The 25,782-nt window shown below is 50.3% G+C and overlaps 2 protein-coding genes across 3 annotated transcripts in view; one reads left to right on the top strand and one right to left on the bottom strand.

Moving 5' to 3' along the window:
- Window positions 1-551: 551 nt before the first annotated feature.
- Window positions 552-16,984, bottom strand: RPIA (ribose 5-phosphate isomerase A). The gene is made up of 9 exons (XM_069796486.1): window positions 16,704-16,984; window positions 12,119-12,179; window positions 10,130-10,185; window positions 6,996-7,055; window positions 6,315-6,379; window positions 5,901-5,969; window positions 5,238-5,379; window positions 3,914-4,013; window positions 552-1,748 (listed from the first exon to the last, which is right to left on the bottom strand). The coding sequence occupies exons 1-9, from the start codon at window positions 16,884-16,886 to the stop codon at window positions 1,651-1,653; spliced, it is 834 nt and encodes a 277-aa protein (XP_069652587.1). The 5' UTR covers window positions 16,887-16,984; the 3' UTR covers window positions 552-1,650.
- A 6,852-nt stretch (window positions 16,985-23,836) lies between these two features.
- EIF2AK3 (eukaryotic translation initiation factor 2 alpha kinase 3) overlaps window positions 23,837-25,782 on the top strand; it is a 44,685-nt gene continuing 42,739 nt past the window's right edge. For both annotated transcript variants that reach the window (XM_069796471.1, XM_069796461.1), the window contains exon 1: window positions 23,837-24,213. In XM_069796471.1, coding sequence (XP_069652572.1) covers window positions 23,948-24,213 — 266 coding nt within the window. In that variant the 5' untranslated portion in view covers window positions 23,837-23,947. The remainder of the gene's footprint in view (window positions 24,214-25,782) is intronic.

The following is a 25,782-nucleotide window of genomic DNA, read 5'->3' as shown; positions in this document are numbered from 1 at the left end:
CATTTCCAGAAGCATGCTGAGTGAGGAGGCGCTTGGGCACAAAGCTTTGCTCGATTGCTCTCTGTTTATCTAGGATTACATTAGGAGCCCAAGACACATCTGAAAACAGCCCATGGCAAGAACTAGGGCTTTGCAAATGGCTTCTGCAGCATCGGGTTTTCGGGAAGAGATATTCCAGTGTTTCCACCAAGCTGCTGGCTGGATGGCAGCCAGTTTGCTCAGTACAAGTGCTTCAGAATTAACACAAGAGATGCACAGAAGAGGAAGATTTAAAGAAGTAGCTCCTTTGGAGCTGTATTTAGATGCACAGGTTTTAGACATGCAAATTTAAGACAGTCTCGAGGTAAGCACTGCAGCTAACGAGCATTGATTAGATAATCTGGTTAATTTAAAATAATGTATTTACCTTAAGCGAAAGGAAATCAAATGCAGAAGGGTGAATTTCGCCTGGGTGAAGAGCCCTTGTAAGGGGAAAACTACAGCAGAAGTTAGTCTGACAACAATCTGCCCCGTTGTCCACGAAATACTTTAAGAACCGAATTACCACTAAATCTGGTGTAACAGTTCTTTATTTCAGTGTCTACAACACAAAGAGAGGGCTTGCATTTTGACATCAGAACCATGCAAAGCACCTATACACCGAGAACAAGATATTGAACGAGTGTCTCTCTCCTGCTACATATGGGAAATTTAGGCAGGAAGACTCGGTTTTCCTGTGCGTTCCGCTCTATCCTTCCACAAATCAACCAGCTGTGAGGGGTGATAATCAACCTTCATTCCTAATCAAATAATTTGCCACTGAACGGTATTCCACGCTGCCCTAAGCTGCTCAAACGTGCTTCTGTAAACTTTATCAAGGACCCAGTTCTGCTCTCGGTTTACAAGGACGAAGTCCCAAACACCTCCAGCTAAAGGAACAGATTTTAATCAGAGGTACTGGATTAATGGAGAGCAGAATTTGGCTCAAAGGATGAACATCTCCTCCATACAGAGGCTCAAAAAAGGCCCTTATTAATGTTCCAGACAGAGGGATGTAGAGACCACCCTAGGCTCAGAGAATTGTCATGTGCACAGAGGACAACTAGACATCCTGAACTATTAAAAAACAGTGGTATAGAAAAATAAAAGGCATAAAATACCGAACCAAAAAGGTTCCAAATAAGGCATCAGCAGGTCCCGACTGGATGCGCTCCCGTTACGTGCACTACCCTCCCAGCCAGGGGGGTTAGGATGAGGAATTAGGATTGTATTTCTGACCTCAATCACTAAGCACTATGAGCAACCAGAAGGGTTCAAGTTCTGTTCGAAAAACGAAAAAAAAAACCAACCCAAAACACAAAACAAGGAGTATTCTTTTTGGTAAGTATTTCTTAGAAAATAAAATAAAAACATTAAAGCAATTTGTTTAAATGATTCTTTAAAAAAAGACAACATTCCTGTAAAGTAAAAATATATATATATAGAAATAGAATATAATTTTTGTTTTGTTTTTAAAAAAGACATTCAGTATCACGTCAGCGGATTCTGATCAACTTCCCATCCGTCTTCTGCAATAACCGCTGCTCGTTAAGGCAAAACGTCAGGTTGGCACCATTACAACAGCTGAATCAAACTGGCCGAAGGCGAAGCAGAGCAGGCAGCGTGCTGGCGTCAGCGAGGCTGCTTCTCCCGCACGCTGACCGAGCCGTCCTCCATGCCAAAGTACACCACCTCTGCCATGTCGATGAAGAGTCCCGTCTCCACCACACCTGGGGAACGAGAGTTCACGTGCAGGTTAATGCCACAGCCACCCCATTGCTTGAATCCTCTGCTCCGCCCGTGTTTTTGTTCATTAAAAGGCGCTGATGCCTCCATCAGAGGTTTGGAGAGAGGTGTCCAGCCTGGGTGATGTTGAATCAGCCGCGCAGGGAGCCTGTGGGAAGTCTTTTCCATGCTGCCACCTCCAGAAGAAACTCTCTCCAGAGAGTGAGAAACAACTCCCAAAGCTCCCCCTGACATTCACACCAGGCCAGCCGCCACCATTACACTAACATAATCATGAGCATGGGATTTTCAGCCATCTGATGATCCACGGGAGTAAGAGGAAGCTACATGCAGCCACAGGTTTACTCACTTTGCCTTTAAACAAATCTAAAAAGCTATCCTGTTAGAGAACACCTGGATAACACTTGTTCAAATGTTAAGATTCAGCAGATCTGATGCTACCTCTGCAGTTTGTAGCCCATTTGCAAAGGTACTTTTGGTTGCATTTAATTATGGGGTGCTCCTAACTTCACAGTGATCACTGAGCCACAGCCAGAGGCCAGAAAGGTGGAAAGAAATGGAGAACAAGGGTTACCGCAAGTGCACGGTGGCCAGAGCCCTGCTATCACCACTGTATTTAGGCTTTAACAGTTCTGGGGATCCACTTCTGGGTAGGGAAGATGCTCTTCTCCCCATAGCGAGTCCATTTCTGAGCAGCAAATGGTGCTGAGACCATCTCCACACCAACACAATGGAGCAGGTCCCATCGTTTACCATTCATCTTCCTTGCAGAGACGCAAAGAAGAAGTCCTTGCTGTTCTGTTTGCAAACAGCGTAATCGGCCAGTTTTTCTCTTGCACAGAAACAGCTCTAGTGACATAGACATTTGTACAGCCACGGGCAGAAACTGCATTAGGATATGGAGCACCGCACCTGGGACAGCCCAGATGGGCAGTGGTCACCGGTTCATTTAGATTGGTCACTGGTTTGGTTAGATCTGCTCCTGCCAAAGGTCCAAACCTGCCATCTACTGCTGTCTGCAAGCAAGTGCCAGGTAATTATTCAGATTGCAAAGACACCGGGACAAGTCAAGGCAGAGGTAGCATCCTAGCAGTTTGCTCCTAGAGCAGGAAAAAAGAAAACGGGTGTATTTTCAGTAAATCACCCTTATAAGCAGCATTGAGGGAAGCAAAGCCACCAAACAGAAGCAACTGGAAGTTACTGGCAACTCTTCACCCAGCCTACACCCATGGCCTCTGCCTGCTCTTGTATTTTAATTGCAGTGCCAAGGACAATATATTGCTGCTTTGTGGGGACTCTGAGGTTTGTGCAACAAGATCCCAACCTATTCCTGCATGTTCTGACAATGCACAGTCAGTGAAGGCAGTTGTGTTACGGACTTCAGGGGCAGGCAGGTATCTGAGATAAACTCGGAGATAAAGAGATACAACAACATGTACTCGAAAGCTGACCAGATTCAAGAGCAGACTTTGCCAACATAACCAGAGAGATATCCAGATGTGGCTGAGCCAGTCTATCTGCTGATTCACTGAAGTCCAGAGAGTGCCACTGCCTCTGGGCAGACCTGGATCATCCAGAAGCAGCTCTGGCCTGGGCAGCAGGTCTTCATGCAAGGCAGGAGTCCTTGCAGAGAGGCTGTTTCATTTGCAAACAGTGCCATCAGTCACTGCTTCTCTCTTGCACAGCAATAGCTAGGATACGCTGCACTCCCACAGCAAGGTGAGCCCATAGGACTACACAATGGTAATGGGATGCAGAGCTGTAAGCAGCTCCTCGAAAACACTGTAACCCAGTGCAAACCCTCCCTCCAGAGTCCACCAGTGTTTCCATTAAAAGTCCCTCTCCAAACTGGCACAAAGAGAGTAAAGAAGAACACAGGACTTGTGTGCCTAATGGGAAACAGCGTCTTAAGTCACCCGGCATCACCCCAGGTTTTTACCACCATATGGAAATGCCACATAGGTACCATTGCAGTAATTCAGCAGATAGATCTCTTGAGTAGAAACAAATGTAGGGACCCATAAGAGGGCAGTGAACAAACACACACACACATTTCCTCCTATCCAGGGGAGAACTCCCACAGTCAGGGTTACCTAGCACAGACCAACCTTAGCCAGCGTTTGGGTTTTTTTTAAATCATAAACAATACCTGGTATCATTTTTATAGCGGTGTTCACTTCACTCCATTCATGAACTTTGTCAAACTTCCAGTCCAGGATGAAGTTCCCGTTGTCTGTCACCACAGGGCCCTGAGAAGCAAACCCATTTGTCACCACCATGAGCTCCTTGTCTACCGAGCCCAGCCAGGGACTGTCACAGCCCTCACCGGGACCAGCCACCTCCACTGCAACAGTTTGGAGAGAGTCATCATTCAGGTAAATCAGGGCAGTCCACAATAAGCCTGTAAGTAAAACCATCACCCAAGGCAACTGCTCGTTCCTCATTCTCCTGCATACAGGTAATCATGCAGAAGTTGGAAACATCACTGCAACAGGGGAGCCTCTTCACAAGAGCAAAGCTAGGTAAATGTCCTACAGAGGCTATTACAGGCAATTGAAGCCGAAGGAGGACCCCTCTGCCCCAGTGCTAACAGCATGCTGCTGGATGCCATGGGGAGTTGAAGAACTGCTGGACTTAAGCATCCCAGATGTGCCCAGCACTCCCTCAAGACCAACAGAAGGAGCAATTGGTTCCTTTCAACAGAGGAGAGACAGCTGGGCTTGAGAACAAGGTGTTTCGGCAGCGCTGAGCAGGGTGTGCAGCCATACATCCCAGAAGGGACCAGCATCCTCCAAGGACAGGGATCATGCTGGAGCAGCACTGATGTGCATTCCCCGAGCGACACCGGTCTCAGGTTCACAGAGAACGACTGGTTTGCTCTTCTCAGGCACCCAAATGCAATCCCTAGAGCCTCTTGGGATTAGACACATTAAAAACAAGTATTCAGCCTTCAGGCATTAACTCCAGTCGTTACTGCAGACAGCTCTCCTTTTCCCTTGCCATGCAACGTGGGCTGGCAAAGCTCCGCTGCCCAAGCCAGGATAGGACAGTGGCAGCGGAGACAAAGCAGCTTCAGTTTAAATTTAGTCTGGCTCCGTGTGGAAGAGAGAAGCCTGGGATGGAACATGAGCTACCCCCACAACTTGAGACCCTCTTTAGTAGTGCAGACTGCCTTCCAGCCCCCCAGTACCCCCACAGAGCAGGAGGTCAGACCCAGACTGGCAATCCCTCTTCTCCCTGCTCAGGGATGCTTGCTTTAGGAGACGTAAGCCAGAGAGGCTTTCAACAAGCAGCCTGAACACCTAAACACACAGTTCATTAACTGTGCATATAATTAGGAGGAATTACACAAGATGCCACTCGTGTGAGTGAAAGCCCGGATTTACTTAGGTGAAAGGCCAGAACTCTGGTCCTCCATTTGCCCACGTTCAGGTGGCTCCTCTGGGGATGCGGGGCTGATCAGGGACACGTACCGCTTTGCTAACAGCCATCCGCAGCTCTGCGGCACCTCCGAAGTTTTTGGTCAGGGCTCTGGTGACGGGGACGTAAGCCATGGGGATGACTTCGATAGGAATTCCCTTCTTCCATCGCTCCCCGAGGCTCTCTGATTTTTTCCTGAGGACACAGTTTGAGGTGGGATTAGCATCAGACATGACATTGCTAACGCCATGAACATTATCACATTCCCTCTTGCAAACCCCTCAGGCATAAGGCCCTGGAGGGCACAGCGGTCAGCTCACACGTGCACACGTGTAGGAAGAACCAGTTTAATACATGATGCTCTATTCACTCATAAGCCCTGTTTTGACATGTTTTGGACAAGCAGGACACGAGTTGTGTTTAATACAGCCCCGCAGTTGTATGTACAGAAGGGGAAATTTATTCTGTGCTGACAATCACTGAGCTCAAAAAGCAGAGCAGCCATCTCCCCACAAGCTCTGCTGACTCCTAAGCAGGCCTGCTGAGTTGAAAATTAAGAAAAAAAGCTAAATTGAATTGCTAAAGCACTGGAAGCCAGGCTCATTTCCATCTATTCCTGCTCCCCTGACCCACTGGAAGGACAATAATGGCCTAACACAGAACTATCCAAATCCTCCCATGGGACAGAGAGGTATAATGAACAGTAATATTTTCACCTGTAATCCGCAATAACGATGAAGCATTTTGCATATCCTGCAACTATCTTCTCCTGGGTCAGGCAGCCACTGCAAGGGGGGAAAAATAAAAATAAAATACTCAGAAAACATCAGACTGCTCCTCAATGTGCCTGATGACCTTGAAGTCCAGTCCCCTCCATCATGTTCTTTCTGGTTTTGGTGCTGCCATTGCCCCACACCAGGGCTCCTTCCCCTGCCCCATCACTTTATCCTCCTTGTCCCTTGCACACACTCCTGGTCAAGAGCCACCTCCCACTGCAGGTACACGCACGGCCCTGCACGGGATCCCATCAGCCTCTCCAGCCCACCCCAGAAACATCCGTAGCCAGAAAAGGATGCTCAGAGGCCACCACCACCAGTGCCGCACACAGACGGACAGACAGCAAGGCTCACCCGCCACCTTTGATAAGGTTGAGGTCAGAGTCCACTTCATCTGCTCCATCGATGGCAACATCAAGCTGTAGGAAGAGGAGAAACTTGGTGTGGAAACCCCTCCTGCGCAGCATCCAGGCACGGCTCTTGGCGCAGCTCGGGGGGTGTCAGGTCCCAAGCAGCCCCCAGAAATGTCACTAGAGCTGGGACCACCTTGATGCCAGCCTGACCAGAGATGAGTGCCTGATCAGCCACCCAAGGATACCAGCCCCCACTAAACCACAAGTATGTGAGAGCAGGAGAAAGGAAAACCAAAACCAACTGCTGTCCTGCAAGGCACATCACTTTAGCCTCTAGTGTCACTTAAGGACCAGCACGCAAGCGAGGGACTCCCAGGGAAAATCTCGGTGGCAGTTCAGCAACATAATACCCCTGTCTCGGGCCAGCAATCCTCAGCCTGGAAGAGATGCCAAACACCTGGAGGAAACACAGCTTGGCAGCCTACCTGCCACCTAAAGGGAAAAGCACTAAGATAAATCTAAGGCTTGGGGAAAAAAATAAACTAAGCTAGTTCTTGCTCATGTCCTGCAGCGTGGCTGCCTGAACTCTCGTCCTCGGGGGAGGACAAAGGAGCCTGATGCGTTATGAAGGACCAGGTTAGAGGAAGGTCAGGCGAGGTCTCACCTCCACAGTCCCACTTACCTCTGGATGTCGGTCCAAGTCACTTAGCGTTAAGCCGTTCTGCAGGATCAGCTGTCGGGCCTGTGCACCAAGAACACAGCAAACACCATTTACTGGCGGCAGGAAAGGAAAACAAGACTTGTGGTGTCATTCCCCTGGCTGCGGCAAGGATGGAGTCTCCTTGGGAGAGCTGGTGGAGAGGCTGCAGCCAGCAGCGGGAACGCACGGCAAGGAGAAAATGACGCTTCCAGACCAGATTATTTTAATCAAATGAAAACCCTGCTGCTGATTTGAACTAAAATGCTCAGATGGTGCAACAGGACTCCTGGGTTCAGGTCTCTTCATACTAAAGAGCAGGAGGCCCCACCAGCTTGGTGGGAATCACTCGCATTTAAGCATTAGAGCAGATGCGGGATCTTTGAGTCCTGTGTTGTTTCAGCTTGGACATCATTCTCCCTTGCACCCATCCAGCCCCTCTGATTTCCTTCAGCTGAAAAATGGAAAATGAAATATTTACATTACATAGCAATGCGGCGCTAACAAAAAGGCAAAAAAGAAAAGCACAACTCATGGAAAAAGTGTGGGAAGCCTCCCGAAACAGCTGTTTGGTGGCTCCAACCTACTTTTACTGAAGTGGCCATGTATTTCCCTCTAGTGGCAATACAACACAGAGCACCTGGAGTTACCCTCCACTTGGTCCATCAGTTTAAACAGAAGCTGAAGCTTAGAGAACCTTGAATTGGTTGAATTTTCTGTGTTAAAAATCATCACCTGAGTGAGAATCCCTCCTTGCACGGACTCTGCTCAAGTCTGAACTTCCTACCATGCGGTAGCTAGACCAAGAAACCACAGCGTGGTAGCCTGGATCAACTCATTCCCCTGAATTTTACCCACTAACGCTAACAAAGTGCATCAGTCACATGTATTGGCATCCCAGAAACAATAAGAAGACTTAGCAGGCAATGACTCCTGGCAATGAGATATGATTTGAATTGTTTATCGTGGCGTTTTGTAGCATGCAATTTTAACACCCATGGGTTGTGGGCTCTTCACCTGTGCATTGGGATTGCCCTAAGGACTCACAAAATAAAAAGAATAAAAATCAGTGGGTTTACATTCATTACATGGTGTCCACATAAAGAGATTTCAGGGATCTGGGAATTGAAAGCATTGAAAAACACTGTGCTGCACATGCAGGCCAGATCCTGAACAGGCTTAGAGTCAGCAGTGTGGAAACGAGGTGGCTGTCTTCAGGCTCTCTGTTTGCAAGACGACGGGAGCAGACCAGCAGGAATCAAAAGCGAGAGCTCCCACAGCTGGGGGAAAAGCGTTGGTAACTGCGCAGCACTTGCCAAGAACGGTCTCGCTCTGTGCTCTCAGCACACGTCCAGGCAAAAAGAACAACGCAAAAGCCAAGGGACAGATACTTACCCCGGCTCTAGCTTTATTGATGGTGATGGAATAACCCAACCTGACAACAGGGAAGGGAGGACAATAAAAGCCTACTGAAACCAATTCTTCCTTGCCACTGACCTCAGGCAGCCATTTACACCTGTACGTAGCGAAAATAAGATGCTGTTTTGCTGACCTGGGAACGCTTCACTCAGAAGTGGTTGAGGTCTAAGAGACCGCAAAAGATACGAGGCGGCCCCATGTCTGGGGGATTTTGGCTCCTGCAGGTATACGATCGATCTCTTTGCTTTAACAGCAACCTTTTTGTTTTACTGCTAAGAAACTCTGCAGTGCTACACGAACTATCCCAACATTTCAAGGCAGGACAGGCTCCAGCCCACATTCACTACGAGAGCTTTATCAGTATTTTCTGTAAGACCTAATGACTGAACTCAGAGCACGTCTCCTAGGTTGAAATGGGACATGGTATCTCAGGATGGGGATCATTTTAGACAGATCAAAGACAGACTCTCACCACAGTCTATATATGCAACACAAGTACTGATATAGGTTAAAAAATAAAAAAAAAAAAATCTAGTTTTCACTTTTTGCCCTTTGCAGCAATTTGTATTATACCCCAGTTGGCCACTGGTAGTTTGCAACAGCTAGGAAAAAAGAGAGTCCCATCGGCCCACACTCACACTTAAAAAGCATCTGCAGGGTAAGAGGTTGTTAAGTTTTCATAAGATTTTTGAATAATTCAGGTTGGTCTCTATCCAATCTCCAGGTCAAAGCAGGGTCTGCTACCAGGTTGCTCAGGGCTTTACCCACTCAGGTCTTGAAAACCTTGAAGGGTGGACTCTGCACAGCCTGCCTCACTGCTTGATTGTCCTCACAGTGAAAAAGTTGTGACAAAAGTACAATCCCAAGGTCCACACCGGGACTGTGAGAAGGACACGTGCCCAATTCCTAGACCGGGAAATTGCCACCCAGCCTTGAAAACCCCACGGGTGGTCCCCATCATGTCACCTCTCCCTGCCCAAAGGGGACAGGGTGACAGCTGCTCCTCTGCAGCATGTTCCACCTCAGGGAACAGAGGCAGAGAGACCAATGCCAGTTGCCTGAAGGCATGGAAGCAGCTCAGAAGCTTCCCAGCAGCTCTGCCTTTCACCACCAAGCTGAGTTCTCCCTCTCCCTGCAAACCTCTCAACAGCCAGTTTGGTATGAACCAATCCCTGCAAAAGCTGCACAGGAAAAGAAAGAGTAAGGTGATTTCTCTTCTGCAATTCCTTATAAAACACAGCTGATGCATTTCAAGTTCCTCCTGAAAACACATGAGCTTGCTATTATTGCTTGCAGCGTGATTTTCACAGCTTTCAGGGCTTGATACAGAATCAAAGGAGACTAAGTGTCTCCAATGAGTTTTGCATTATGAGTCTGGTTCACCACTAAAGAGCATCTTTCTGTAAGCAGGACCATGAGCAAGCCAGGCACCAACACCGACATAACCAGCGTTACCACACTGGTTCAAAACACACCTCCTAGCACTACAGCATCCCTGCAGTTCAGGTCAGGGTAACACAGCACCATCAGCACTGGCTTCATGAGGTCCATCTGCAGGCTGCATCACGACTGCTTCCACCAGTTAACTCACACCGCAGCGAGCCAGTCCAGAGAGCAGCGTGGTTGCCTCCCGCAGCCAAAGGGAAGATCCCCTGTGTGAGTGTTTGGACTAGCGGAAAGCAAAAAAGGAAAGTGCTTACCTGAAAAGACGTAGGGATGCAGACAATTGTCAGGTTCTCCTCTTTAACCCGCTCGGCTGTAGGAAAAAAAGCAGAAGCCTCCGTTTGTTCATTGCAGAAGGAAAAAACCCATCAACTTTCACTTTAATAAATTTCAGTTCAGAGCAGCCCCTTTGAATCACTGCAATTACTTGCTTGGCTTGCAAATAACTCAGTCATGCTCAAAATGCAAACAGGTGCCACCCTGCATAGGCTAAGGCTCAGTTTCTACAGTGAGGAATGTTTAAACACCCACCCTGGCTCAGCCCAAGATACCACGAGCCATTAACCTTTGTGTCTCCAGCGGCAGAGGAGCCTTGTCAGCAAATCGTCACCTGGGAAATTAGCCCCATTCCCCTCTCACTCCATTAGACAGGTTTTGCTGCGCTCCTTGTAAACAGACAGCTTCAGCAGCTGTCTGAAAGGTTTTCTGGCTTGTTGCCTTGGGGACATCACATTCATTTATTATAGAACATTTAAATATATGGCAGGGAAAGGACTAATAAAATACAGTATTCCATTAAATGGAAGGAAATATTACCTCCCCCAGGTTAACCTCAAATGACTAAAATCTATTACTAAGATATGATCACGGACAAAATGTTATTTTAGTAATTACAATACTTAGGCATAAGCCAACAGCCCGAGAGTCAGCAACAGCTCTCGCGCCAGAGCAAGCACACGGGCTACATGCTTCAAGGTAACGCTGCTGCTGGAAGGATTGAAGATGCAACACGTGAGGCCGCATGTTGTTGCAACCCACATCCCAGCGCTAACACATTCATTAGACATGAAAAGTCAGAATTTGCAGCCTGGAACAGGCACTCCGCTTTAAATACTATACCCATTTATTTAGAGACTAATTCTCTGTTAAGAATCAGGAGTGGCTGCAATACTGAGCCAAACCCAGAAAGCTGAACCGCAGCTCCCAGACAAATAATTGTATCACACACACAGAGCGTGGGGTGAGGTGGGTGCCACGGGGCAGGCACAGCACCATCTCTGCTGTTTCCCTACGAAGACCTCAGCCCCGCTCGCCTGCGGTGGGCTGGGGGACGGCTCTGCCCCAGGGAGCTGGAGGTGACACGGGGACTTCCAAGCCACGCAGAGCCACCCAGGTGGGACACACCGAGCTCTGCTTCTGAGCAGGAGCCCCGGCTCCGTGTCCGAGCAAGACCCCCACGAACAACAGGGCTGACGCTGCGCCTCTCACCCGTCACACGCGGCTGCTCTGTTTTGCATCCCAGGACAGCGAAGCAGGACAAGGTACGGCACCTCCACAAGCAGATCTGCCCTAGGGCTGAGAGAGCCCTGCAAAGGCAACTTTAAACCTCTGCACCCTCCGTAATGAGGCGTGAGGATAATTACCCTCACATTCACTTTGCAAAAATGCATTTGCCTCACTTGAGTCTTTTGCTGAAATTTTCTGAATCACACCTTGAGCAAACTTGCACCTGGGGCAAGCAGATAAACCTAGCTGTAGGGTATATAAAAAAAAAAAAAAAGCAGCAGGATTTCACATTCCTCGTTTTCATCACATCTCAGCAGGACCCTCAATGTGAATAAGGTGGATGTGAGCAAGCAGCGTCAGCCACATACAAACGGGTTAACGGAAGCAGAGCAGCTGCATGGCCCACAGCCACAAAGCAAGTCAGGACTGGGCAGAGCTGGAACCAAACAGAGGGGTTTAGCTCCAGTTTGTGGCGGGTGCCAGTAAAGCGCTTTGCCTGGCTGTATGGGGAGAACAGGTGGCAAATCATTACCTCCTCAGGGCTCTCTGTGCCATAAAATTTGGAGGACAAGACCCAGTTTTAACCTTCAGCTTCAAGGAGGACACAGCAGTCAGTGAACAGACCCGACACATCAGCAATAAGTCGGCATCCAGACGATTTAGCATGTTTTTCAAGTAGTTGGGGCAGCCGGACAAGGGGACTTTCTGCGGTGGGAGGGAGACGAAGGGGAGCATCCTACCTAATCGATGCACCGCATGGACAATCGTAGAACCGCTTCCAATCCCAAGAACTTGATTGTTCTGTAAATCAAAGAGAGACAGAGGAGAGCTGTTACTGGGGGCTCAGCACAAGGGCTGTCCACTTTTCCCAGTAAACTTGACATTATAAACACATGCAAGAGGAACCTTGCCGAGAGATGCACGCTGACACACGTCGTAGCACGCTGCAGGCAAGGAAGGGAACACGCTGTGCCAGCGAGGGCACGACCACTGTCTGAGGCTAAGGGATTTTAAGCAACTTGCCCTCTCCTTAAAGGACACGTGCTTGCTAAACACCACCACGGTCTGACTCCCAGGGTGTTCAATGCACGCTCACTGCTGTTTGCTGGCACTCCATGCACCCTCTCCTGCCGGAAAGCTGGGAGTTTCAGACAATACCACAAAGGAAGAAGCTGAAACAACCTCAAGATAACATCTCCCAAGGAAGCCGCACAGTAAAAGCATGGGTTTGCTGCCAACGGTATTGTTAGTAAACAGTACGGATGCACCAGCGGCCAAAGCAAAGAGCACGGCAGCCGTTCCTGGAGCACAATAAAAACCGCTCTCCAAAACAGGGTATATAACTGCCTATATGAGAGTCCAGCAACACATCTGAAAGGTGGGTGAGCCTGGCAGCTTATGCTGAAGAGGATCATATTTTAACCACAGCTCAGCCCTAGCCTTTCTCTGCATATGGTCTGGCTTAAGAAGGATCACCACTGCCTCATCAGTAATACAGTTCTCAATATGGTTAGACACGGTTCTAAAAGGTGCTGCAGGCTGAGGGTGGATGGGTGCCACTGTGTTACCTCCGCAAGAGGATGCTCTGCGATGTAAATCACTGTTTATTATCAGCTCGGTCTCCCATCCTCTGAGAGCTACCTGCAGCCTCTTGCACGTTTCCAATTTTCAATGTACTTCCCCTTCTTTGGATGGGATCCAAAGCTTAAATTGACTTAAGGAGGCCCACTATAACTACAGAGACTTCAGATGAGAGAGACTTCAAGCCAGCCAGAGATGCAGGCACAGAGCTGTTGTGCGTTATCTCTTGGACACTAGACATGTCTGGAGCTCTTTCTCCATGTGCAGCAAATCCAGATTTCAGCAGCTGTGGAAAAAGCCACACCTACAGCATTTCAACCAGCTAAAATCCTACCGGCATGCAAGCTTGCCTGGAAAGGTGGAGCTCAAGGCAGGTCACGCTCCCCTAGGATTAATGATTTCCCTTGCTTCTGCAGGTTACAAGTTAAAACACCCCAAAGCTGTCCAAAACCCAGCGTACAACCAGAGACTCAGCTTATAGCCCGTCCCTCACTAATCACCGTGACTCTGCAAAAGATGGGGAAAGCAACAGATCGCAGCTGCACGCCTGCACCGTTGCCAGCAGAAACCCAATAGCTCCCGAGGTTTCTCGGTGTCGCCCGCCTGGCAGGCAGAGCCAAGCGCGGCCAGCGAAGGAAAGAAGGGGCAAGCAAAGCTGCGCAGAGGCTGGCAGGACACGGGCAGTACCGGTGTTCCCAAGAGACTTGTTTCGACCTGGGAAGAGGCAGTTTCTTCTCTTTGCCCTCATTTCTAGAGGGTGGGACAACGTCTTGGAGCAGCAGCCCTAAAGGGATGGGGAAAGCCTCAGCATCAGCCACTCCACTGTAATGAAGTGGGAAGAGCTCACAAGGGTCCCAGCCCATCTCTGGCAATAATTTTGAAGGCATTTATCAGTGATGACAGGTTAAGCACCCTCCCTTAGGCGGTGGCAAGACCTTGCGCTAACTGGGTTTCCCAGAAAAACAGTTTAAGTCAGTCTAAACCGGTGCTGTCACAACCCCTGCCTTACTGCGGCTCCCACCTCCTCAGCTCCAACGCCAGCCGGACCAGACGCAAAACCAGCCAAAAAACATCCACTTTTAAAAACAGGGACAGGGCGAACGTTGGCGAGAAGCAGAGCACAAGGTCAGTGTGCAAGGGGCAGGTCCAGGTCATAGCACTGAGGAGCAGCACCCCATGCAAAAAAAAAAGAAAAAAAAAAAAAAAAAAAAAGACTTTTCAGCTTGTTTACTAAAACCCGAGCAAGCAGAACCAAGGCACCGAGCCACAGCACAGCTGAGGACCCACATATGGACTCCACGAGCGGAGTCAGCAGCGACCAGAGCGTTGTCCCTGCTAACCCAGGGGCCAAGGGATACTGCCCAACATTGGAGATGCCAACAAGGCAACGCACATCGAGTGGCCGTCAGCAGCACCACAGGGGCTGGCCGGTCCAACATAAGTTTCCAAGACTAGGATTTACGTGGGCAAAGAGCAGGAGATAAACATTGTGTAAAGCCCAGTTTCCTCTTATTAATCCTCAGCCCTCTGGGGCAGCAGGACCTATGGTTCTCACCCATCTTTCCATTTCTAACGGAGACGCTAACAGGGCCTGCCTTCGGAGGTGTTGTATAAACGCAAAGCCAGCTCTCCCCAAGCAGCTTACGGCTCTAAAGCCCCAAGCCCCGTGCCTGCCCCGCTCCTCCGAGCCGTCACAGCATCACAGCCCGTGGTTTCTGAGGTTGGTCATCTCAGTGTCCGCTCCAGTACTGGGGAACTCTGCTCCTACAGCTGCCCAGGGACAAGTGCTGTGGGTAAACACACCAGTGTGGCTTTAATTTAAAAAAATAAAGAGAAAAAAAACCCTAATCCCCCCTCACACCCCCAGGTTTACAACTGCCGCAGGCTGCACGAGGAGCTGCTGTGCGGGCACCGACAGGGACGGGTGTGAAGGAGGATGCCGAGCGAGGAGCCTGATCCAGTACCAAGCCCCTGGTGCCACGATTTACGGCACAGTTCAGCGGAAGAGATTTGCCCAGCATAACCAAACCCTGAAGTCAGTGGCGTCTCCCACATGTCCCTACCGCGCAAGGGAGGGATTCTGCAGCTTTGCTTTCGGAGACTATGTTGCTCCTTCCGTTAACAGCAATTAACGGCCAAACACAAAACTATCCGTTACAAACAGCGGCTGTGCCCTCCCAGTGCAAACTGAAGGGGAGACGGGTTTTCTGTGACAGCTGAGACCATCCAGCTCCTTGGCGGCGGCTCTAATCTGCTTCACCATCACTTCAAACCAACTTGCATGGCAAACATTGCAATATTACCCCAGCCGCTGGATATTTTACTTAATCAGCCTCGCTAGCCAGGCCCAAAACTTTAATCAGCTGGGACACGGCCAGAAACATTATCCTAAGTTTGCCTGACCATAAAACAGCACAAAGGCCAGCTGTTTCACTACGAAAAGTCCAAAATTGAGCGTCACGTTTTAGCCCAAATGAAAGGCACCCAGCTCGTGACAACCCGCTGCAGCAGCCTTGCCTCGGCTCTACACCTTGCGACACAAAGTCCTTCCTCCTGCAACCCCTCAATGTGCAACTATGGGGCTTGCTTTGGGTAAGAAAGGAGGGTTTTACGCAAATCGTCATTCCATCCCCCAGGCTTCCCCACCCCACAGACCGCTTTTTTGCTCGTTGGCCTGGCAGAGGGGTAGGACTCAAATAGCACGTGGCTGTGCTCTCTGCAGGCAGGTACAGACTGCTCAGAGGAAAGGGAGGCTGCAAAACAAGCGAAACATTTACAGGACATCAGGGAAGCCATCAGCAACTGAACCTCAAGACGCCAACCCAGTGGAGGGGAGCGGGAAGGTAAAAGGAATTTTTTTCCCCCTTGACTGCCAACATCTACCTCCCTGGCAGCGACTCTACGCCCGTTTCACCACTGCCGTTGCAAAAGGGCCCGCACAGCAAACATTGCGATAAGCCACCGCGCGACTTTAACCGTTGCTCTTCCACGCATTCGCGCTCGGGCTGTGCCAAACCTCAAGCAGCTCCAGTCCCATTTGACCTTCAAGGGGTTGATTAAAGCCCCTTGCTGCACGTCCCTCCGGGCAGAGGACGGGACACGACCCCCCGGTTAGGGGCTGTTGCTCCTCGCTGGGGTGCTCAGAAATAGGGTGCAGCAGCAGAGCACCCCGGACTCGGAGAAAAGAGCAGGACGCGGCGTTAGCCTGAACCCCCACCGGGGGGTTGAGGCTCACGGGAGGGCGCACGGCTAAAGTTTGGAGGTGCGAGGCACGGAGCCGCTGCCTGGGAGGTGCGTGCTGGGCGAGCGCAGAGACGGGAAGGGAAAAAGTAGTTTTCCCCCTTCTCTCCGGGCTACAGGAGCGCGGTCCAAAAGCGGAGGAGGAAGAGGCTCGTCTGTTCACCCCAGGGTCCCTCTCCTTGCACCCCACGACTGTCCGTGCCGCAGCCGGGGGGCTGGGTTGTCCGTGCCCCCCAAAACCCGTCCGTGCATCTCAGGGCTGCTCCGTGCGCTGGGAGCACTGGGAGGGGGGCCGTGCAACCCCAAGTCCGTCCGTGGGAGGCTCCGTACACCCCGCGGCCGCTCCGTGCATTGAGGGGAGGGGAGAGAGGGGGTGTCCCGCCGCCCCGGAGCCGCTCCACGCACCCCGGGGGTCCGTCCTCCCGTGCGGTGGGAGGCTCCGGCTCCACGCCGTGCCCCCCCCCCCCTTTCCCGCGTGGGGACCGGCGGTCCGGACCGTCTCACCTGGACGTGCTTGTCCACGGCCGCGCAGGCGGCCAGCCTCTTGGCCTCCTCTGCCATGGTGCCTCCGAGCCGCCCGCGGGCCGAGGCGCGTCTCCCCGCCGCCGGCCCCGCTCTGACCCTCCCCGGCGGCCGGGCAGCCCGGGGCGTGCTGCGGAACGGGCCGAGCCGGCCGGGGAGCCGCATGCCGCCGCGGCCCGCCCCCGGGGGGGCTCTCCGCACGGGCTGGAGGCCTGGGCCGAGCCCGCTCCCGTCCTCCTCCTCCTCCTTCTCCTCCTCCTCCTCCGGGAGGCTGGGACTTGTAGTGCTGCGAACTACAGCTCCCACAATGCACGGCAGGGCTCGGCTCGGGCAGAGGGGTCGAAGCAACTTGTGTCATCGGTGGATGTACACGCGTATAGACCGATATACGGGGCTTGGCGGGGATGGAGGGGTTGAGGCTTTCCCCTAAAGCGCAGAGGGAGGGGAAATGTTCCACCTGGAGGTGCGGGGGGAAGCCCTTGCACGGTGGCAGGCGGTGCGGTGAGCTCGGGGGGGTTACTTCAGCTCCGCCTGGGCTCCCAGGGGGGTTAAGAGCCTTTCCGGGACTTTGACTCAAAACTTCGGAGCACGGTCTCGCTGGGAAGTTTTGATGCGTGTTGTGGGGGGGTTCAGGACTGGCGAGGCAGAGCCTGCCACGGCTGGGGCTCCACAAGTCGGAACGTGGATGTGCCCAAAGACGCCGGCCCTTGGAGCGTGCGGTTATCAACCAGCACTCACTCGTCCTTACCCCAGCCTGCAGCAGGGTCAGGATAAAACCCGACGGAGGTTTTCCGTCAGGGAGCACACAGAGCCTTTTTGTTGTTGTTGTTGTTGTTCCCCTCCATCCTGGGTTGGCATCTGCTGAAACCGTTTCTGAAAAATTGGTATTGGAGAGGCAGGTCAACCTTCAAGTACCTCCACACCAGCATTTTGAGTCCTGGGAGCCACATTAAGACCATGCACCGGCATCTCGGTTTCTCTCCAGGCTGCAATCCCACCAAGATGGATGAGAATTGCAGATATTTACCCCTTACTACTCACTCCAAGGTCAGACCACAATGCACAGAGAATAATCTTTTTTTTTTATTATGTGCACAACAGGAAAGCCGCTGTTGGCTTTTTTTTTTTAATTCTGTGCATGACTGACTTGCTTTGTTGCCAACCTCTCGTGATTCTGCTGTGATTTTTAAGGGCTAGAAACGTTTCCTTTTGTTTTCCCAGTGTCGGCACACCAGTCTTTGAACAATGGGGTGGTATTTCAACAAAGACTCTATTATCATTACCCAGGCTTATCTCAGTGCAGTAAGGCCTTACCTTTCTGCACAGAGCAGGTGACTTGCTATTAAGAGCGGCACGTGATTGCTGTACAGTCGCCCGGTGTTTTCTGCTAGCTGGCAACGATCTTTCCTGCAAGTTACACATTTTAAAGTGTAAATATGCACATCTAGTGGGATATAGATTTCGGAAAGATTCAGACCTAAGTACTGTGTTCTTCCATGATGCATTAATGGTAGAACTGAAGGAGCAGCTGACAGGGTTTGGGGTTATTCTGTTCAGTATCCTAAATGTTTGACTGCTGCCTGCAACAAAAAAACAGTCATTGGGGTTTTACACTGATCCAGGAAGCCCATCCTTACATGTGGACATCATCTCTCAAATCCCACTGGAGCAGGGAGTGTTAGCCCCGAAGTTAACTATGGGGTGATAAACCTGTTTGTATCCTCACAGCAATGGCTGATGGCTTTCTGCCTGGAGGAACACAAACGTTTCCACTTATAGATAATGGGGCTTTCTGTTAGCAATTTATTGGAATGTGCCGGTGAGTTTCAGTGAATGCAGGAAAATCCTTCACTGATGGTGTGCTGAGCCTTGCTTATGCACAAAAAGGTGGCGTCGGACATTTTAGAAATTGATTTTCTTTAAGTTTCAGCAACAACCAGCTCTGCAAACAGCTCAAAGTCCTTTTGTACAAGCCTGTGTTTGTCCCATGTCAAAGCCTCTCCGGGAGCCAACTCTCATCCTTCTCTGCTTCAGTACAGAGGGAGGTGTTTGAAACTGCTTTGTTTGAACAGACATTTTGCTTGTCGAACAGGGCGGTAACTGCGAGGTGTTACCCCGAGCTAGGTGCCACACTGATGAATGGAGTAGCCTGGGCCATCAGGCTGGTAAGGGTGGCTGCATGACTATGGGAGCTGGATTCTGCATCTGAGGCTGAAATTACATGTTAGGAAATTACACGGTAGCTGAGATAACAGCTTGCTGTTGACAAAAAGGGAAGATCCTGCTCTTTACTCCCTTCACCCACCATACACTCTCAAGCCAGATACAGAGTTTATGCTGGCTCTGGCATTCCTGTGCCCCTGTGCATATTCACCTTGCCACACAGGCAAAAAAAAAGGCAGTTTCTTCTTGCCTCTTCTTGCTGTTTTTTCTGATATGTAAAGCAACGAACAAAATCAAGGTCAGCTTTCCTTGACCTTTCCTGATGAAGGCAGCAAGATTGATCAGCTGGGAGTGGGAAAGCTGTAGGACCATCTTCTGTGGCAGATTTAGCCCAGCTTAAACCTGTTGGAAAAGTGCACGCTAACTTGAGTGAAATCCTAGTGAAGGCACAGCAGCCTCTGGGCGTCGGGTGTGTTTATCCAATTATCTGTATGTCCCTGTCATTTGGTAAGGCATGAAACAACTAAAAACCAACAAGACCTATGAAAGTAAAACTTCACCAACGCACTGGGGAAACCAAGTGGAAGATGGAGCATTTCTAACTCATCTTTCCAGGTAAACGCTCTCTCTGGTTGGCAGTGGCTCTCCAAGCCTGTCATGTTCCAGCAGTTACATTCTTGTTACCTAATTTTTTTATCCTGCAAACTCCAGTTCAGTGACGTTTCTTCTGAATAACACCTGCTTCACTGCTTGTCTCTGGTTTGATCTGTTGGATGAAGAATTGCTTGGTTTTATTCTGCTTGTGAAAAGACATCAGCAGGGATGCTGGTATACTAATTGCAACATATGCAGCTTTTTGATGGTCTGAATTCTCCTGGGGGAATAGGCAGGCTATAAATGATCATTTTACAGGGGACTACGACTGGCCCTTGGTACAGGGAAGCCACGAGGTGGCACGCTGGGCTTTTGCCGGTGCGCCTTGCCTCTCTGAGAGCACGTTATTCAAGAAAAGCAGGCAGATCTTTAGCAGTGTTACGTAAAACACCATTCCTATTAACATCCATCCATCCTGCAAGAACAGGCTTTGATTTCCACATAAATGGCTGGTCAAATTTAAAGTTATTGTCATATGATTGAAATAGATCTCTTATGTCAGTCAGTCAAAACAGAATGGAGAATGAGTCATGCTTTGCAAAAAGCAGGAAGTTTGGTTTTGTTGGCACAAATTTTTAATACAGAGAGAAAATTACACGGCTGTATTGCAGTGTTTGTCTTAGGGATTTGTGAATAACATTGTCCATGCCTTAGAGAATGTTTCCAAAACAGAAAAGTAAAAGCTTTTAGATAATGATAGTTATTCCTTATGCCTCGGTGGTAAGGCATCTAGGAGGAGCCTAGAAGAAAAAGCGTACTCTCGTGCAAACTGTTAGAGCCCTCCTAAAATAAAAGGCTACAATTGGAAGACTGCTGATCTGGGGCAGGGGGTGGGAGGAAATAGAAGAAAATGAGGTAATACTCATGGGTGTGATAGGAGTACTTGCACAAGGCTGTTACTGCTTTGCCTTAAGCGTAATACACCTTCGTGAACCAGCACAAAGGTAGAAGTGCAAGTCTACTTGTGAAGTATTCTGATATTCTGAAACTTGCTGGGGTCTGTGGCCTCTAAGCCCCTTGAATAACTAGTGGGACAAGAGATAAGTTACTGTAAAAACCATGGCACAGAACTAGTTTTTCTGCATGGTCTATAAATATAATGGAGTTTAAAATTTAAATACATTAGAGTTACCCTTCAACATGACTGTTCAAAACATCGCTATGCAAGAAAGATTAATTTAATGGGAACAGGTGCAGGGGAGGGCTAGTGAGATGAACGGGGGGAGCAGAGAGCTAAAAGTGTAAGGGAAGAATAAAAGCCTTTGGCTTGGTTTGCCTAGCAAAACAGAAGGAATTTGATTACTCTTTATAAACATATGAAAGGCTAGACACTCAAGAGAGAGGAGTTATCTAAATAAAGAAAATATTAGCACAAGACCATATGGGTACAATAATAAAATGTCATTTAAGTTACTAAAAGTGACATGAGCCATTTGGCATGTGGCACAAGGTAAACTCTTTCGGACTTTGTTATAATGAAGTAAGTTAAAAAAACGCCCAAACCTCTGGACTGCAATTCAGTGGTTGTCTGGGGAGCAGTGTGCATGACCTGACTTTGCATACATCTGGTGCTTTAAAAGAGCCGTATTTCCAACTCATCAGAAAATAAGAGTGCAAGCAGGAAGAAAAATTTAGGTAGAAGTCTAAAAATGACAAATACAAGCTCTTTAAAAACAGCTCACTGAGCGAGCAAAGAGCCACAATTTCAAAATCATGAGAGAAAATACATTGACAATTGCTGGTTTACTAGTGGACTGGAGAGAGTGATTAAAAATGGAAAATAAGTAGCCAAAATGGGGAAAGCGGGAAATAAAAAAGTGTTGGTATAAATAAGAAGTTATGAGAAGCAGAGTAGTTATTGGAAGTGAAGCACATCAAAGGAAATCCATAGCTGGCAAGGCTAAATCCCAGAAAACCCTAGTAATGCTACAGGCCCATTACTAGATGGACATGATTAAAATGTCAATAATGATGCAGAAGTGTTCATTGAACATTTATGATCTATGTTTGTAAAGAAGCAGGAAGATATGTGGGTGGATTACTTAACAGTGATGTGATAAATTTCAGTCCATTAGTAACCAATGGAGCTCTTGTCTTCTAGGATAACTGTGGCCTAGTAGCTCTGAAAAAGCTGGCTGCGGACACCCCTTGTCTGTTGACAGTCATCTTTGGTAAACCTTGATATATTAGGGCAATCCTAGAAAGCTAAAAAAGTGCCAGGTTGGTATCTGTCTTCAGAAACGACAGTTGTATCATATGTAGTAAATGTAGATGTAAGAACAGTTCCTGGATAAGGACCACAGAAAGTTTGTATGTGACTCAGATTAAAGAATTAGTAATGCCAGTCAGAGGTCAAATAGAAATCTCATTTCATGCTTCAAGAAGACAACAAATAATTCAATTTCCTCTGGAAGGTGTAATAAACTTTTTAAAGGATTTTTACTTAGAATGGCACAATATTTTAATTAAAAAAACAGGGTAATAAAGAATCAGTTAAGAGTATATTAAACACTGGCCACATAGATTATTTTTTTTTTAGAACTGGCTATGAATCATTACTGAATAAGGCTACTTCTAATGGGATCCCTCCAGGATCATGTATGCTATAATACGCATGTCCATAATCAATATTTTCATTAGTCATCTGGAAGTAAATACAAAATCACTCCTAATACAATTTGCAGATGACATCTGCATCAGCAGGGTGGTACAATCAGGATGACAAGGGCCATTGTTCAAAACATGGCAAACTCGGTCTGGATAAAGGGACTGCCACGTAAGACAGTCAAATGCAAAGCCGCGCATCTCAGGTATGCGTATGTATGTGGAGGAAGAAAAGCATCATGCTGTGTGCTCTCTAATGGCCTACAGTCAGTCTTTGGAGGCACACCTAGGGATATACTAGAGCCTTTTCTAGCCCTGGATACAGATGAACACAGCACCCTAATCTCCATATTCTGAAATGGAATACTGGGAAAAAAAAAGGAAAAGGGGAGGGACAGAGAACTGTAATTTAAGGGCTGGGGAGATGCCAGAATTGAAGAGTTTGTAACTAATTTGCTTTGTTACCAAGAAGATAAAAGGTGTGGCTTCGTAACTACATACCTACCACTACAGGGATCAACACTGACACAAAAAGACTCATGGTAGCAGCACAAGTCATGGCATGATCGATTGCAGGCCATGGGCATGCAGTTGGTGTGGGCAACAGCCTGCCTCGGAGATGGGAGCTGAGGGAGCTGCCCCTCCTGCTCTCCAGAGCAAAGGAGAGAATGGTAACTGCTGGAAGGGGTGGAAAAACGGCCCCTGAAGGATGCAGAGGTGTTACCCGCTTGATCATCAAAATCCGTGAATACATGAAGGAAACATGAGTCGTATGTACCACAGATGGCCGGCGAGGCCGTGGCGACACTTGGCCAACACGCTGAGGCAGCCGTTCTTGGGCCTGCCGGTCACCACGTTGTGTCAGGTGCGTACCGACCCCGCCAAGCTCGTCCACCAGAGCCAGGCCAGCCGGGGCAGCCATTAACTGGGGAACGAGCTCCTGAGGGGAGCGGTTGATCCCGCCATGCCCTTTCCTGAAGGAGACAGGGCCCTCGGCCGGACAAGGTGCCCGAGGCAATCTAAACCGCCGACCTCGGGAAGGGGATGACGGCTACGGGCACCTCAGTGGAGCCTCTATGCGTTGGTGCGGGTATCGAGCAACGTATGGGGGCCCTCGCCGGTGCCGGCCGTTCCCTCAGCCCGCCCGGGGGGACACGGCAGGGCCGGGCGCCCTCCGCCGTTCCCGCCCGACGAGTCCATTCCGCCCCGGAGGGGGCCTTTACCCGCCCCCCGTCCCGCGCCCCCGGTGGTGCGCGCCGCTGGCCCCGCCCTGCCGACACGGGGGAACAGCCACGTCTCCAGCCCGGCGGAGGGCCGGCCGGGAAGGGGCGGGGCCGCACCGCCCGGCGCTCCAGTCAGCAGCACGTGTGGCGCGGCGGCTCCGCCAATCCCAGAGCAGGTCGGTGAATCATGCGCTTTCGACTGGTCGGAGCAGCGGGTAGAGGGGAGGGGGAGAGAGCGGCGCGACTCCGATTGGCCCGGCGGCCGTGTTGACAAACACCGCTCCCACCCTCCCTCCCTCGCCGCCGGCCGCGCCAATCAAAGGGAAGCGTCGGGCGGAGCGGCGTGGCGCCGGCCCAATGGGCTCCCTCCCCGCCGCGAAGGGGGCTGGGCGGCGGTGTGGAGGGGCGGGTTGCGCGCGGAGTGCCGGTACGTGGCGGGCGAGCGGGGCGGGGCGGGGCGCCGGGCGGGGCGGGGAGGGCTGCGGCGGGCGCCCATTCTGTGGCGGCGGCGGCGGGGTTGGCAGCGGCGGCAGCGTTCATGTCCTAACGGCTGGTTGGCGGCGGGCGAGGCGGGGCCCCTCCATGCGGGGGCCGCGGTGCCGCAGCGCTCTGGCCGCCTTCGCTTTGCTGGTGCTGTTAGGGTTGGCGGCGGGCGGCCCGGAGCCGCCGCCGGTGGACGATGCCGCGGCCGTGGAGGCCGTTTTTGGGTTGGGGGCGGCCGCCGCTCCCGCCGCTTTGCCGGCAGGTTCGGCTGACGTGACGGTGGAGGACGATGAGGCCGGTGTGGCCCCGGCGGCGCCCGGCGAGCAGGAGCCTGAGGAGAGTGGAGAGGCCCGGACCGGCGGCAGGTGGGCGGGGGGGGGTGACTGGGATGAGGGTCGGTGACTGGGAGTGCTGGGGGAGGGGGGGGTCGGTGCCTGGGGCTGCTGTGAGGCGTTCGTCCCTCTGGGCGGGGGGGGGGGCAGTGCGTGGAGATGGGGGGGGGGTGTTAGCGCCCGGTTTGGGGGTGCTCGGCGGGGGTCAGTGCCTCAGGGGAGAAGGAGGCTGGGGCTGGGGGGGGGTCCCGGGGGTCGTGTTGTGGGGAAGGGGGTCGTGCAGGAGTAGGGTTGCGCTGGGGGGGGGGGGGGAATAGCAGTCGGTCGGGTCAGAAGGGTTGGAGTGGGGAGAGAGGTGGGAGAGTTGGGCTGTGGGTTGTTTGGGGAGGGCACGGAGAAGTGAGGGTGCTGGGAGGTGGTGCGTGGGGCTGAGTGTAGGGACACGCAGGGAAGTATCGGAGGGTGGGAGGAGAGGGGAAGGGGGGGGGAGAGATGAATCTCGTGATGCGGGTGGACGTAGCGCTGCAGTGATGGACGGGCTGGACCGAGGGCCGAGGGAGAGGGTATGACAGGACCTCGCCATCGCTAAGGTACCTGGGGTTTTCTGTGGCTGTTGGTAAGAAAAAAGGGTGTCTTAATTCTTAGACAAATAAGCTGGCGGATGTCATGCTATGTGACATCTGGCCGGTCTGCTTACCCTGGTAATATCAAGTCTCGATCCCTTCCTTGACTTGTTACCGGGTGCCGGTGCTGTGCCTGCAGGAAGGAGACCCAAAAGCACTGCATCTGTACTCTAAACTCTTTCCAACACCTGCAACTCACAGTTGTTCAGAGCATCATACCCCTTTGTCATCTTTTCTCTTTCTTTTAAAGAAAACGCAGTTCTCCTGTTTACTTAATTGTCTGTTAAACACAGACACTGGTGTAGGCTTGCAGGGAAGCCAAACACGCAAGACAAATTGCCGAACAAGTTTCAGAATATAACGAGGGGGGATAACCGCATGTGGCAAGAAGCTCTGGCAAAAGGAAGATTTTAATGAATGACTCAAGTGCAGAAATGTTACTGAGCTGTTTCCCCGTCTCTGAATTGGCTGAGAAAGATGAGGTGATAAGCCACAGCCAGAGTTTAAAGGAAGAAGCGCATGACTAAGTGCCTACTATATTTGAGGACCTGTTCTAAAAATGAAAAGCCCAAAGCTTTTTGCTAGTTTACCTGAGCATTCACTTAGAGCAAGAAACCAGCTGATAACTTGGCACACTCTTTTCTTTCAGGAAGATCTATTCACGTATTAGCAACAGGATCGTTCTTTTGTGTATCAGGTCATCAGAATCCTACCTAGTTTATTACAATTCTGCTGTATTCAGTTTTCAATAAGACCTTCATTTTTTTAGCCCTGAAAATATTTAAAAATGAATTTTTTGTTTGACTACTAGAACTAAATAAAATAAAGATGTTCAGTTTAGTAATTTAAGCCTGAGATTAAATATAGCTGTTCTCTAATTGATTAGTGCATAGGAATAGATTTGCTGTCATCAAGTAAAATAGAATGGCTGCCTGGCCATAGTATTTGCTTGCATTTCTTTATTTTTTTTCATCTGTAT

The sequence above is a fragment of the Haliaeetus albicilla genome, chromosome 1 (assembly GCF_947461875.1).
Source record: "Haliaeetus albicilla chromosome 1, bHalAlb1.1, whole genome shotgun sequence".
Classification (NCBI taxonomy): domain Eukaryota; kingdom Metazoa; phylum Chordata; class Aves; order Accipitriformes; family Accipitridae; genus Haliaeetus; species Haliaeetus albicilla.
This window is presented reverse-complemented; position numbering and strand designations above follow the sequence as displayed.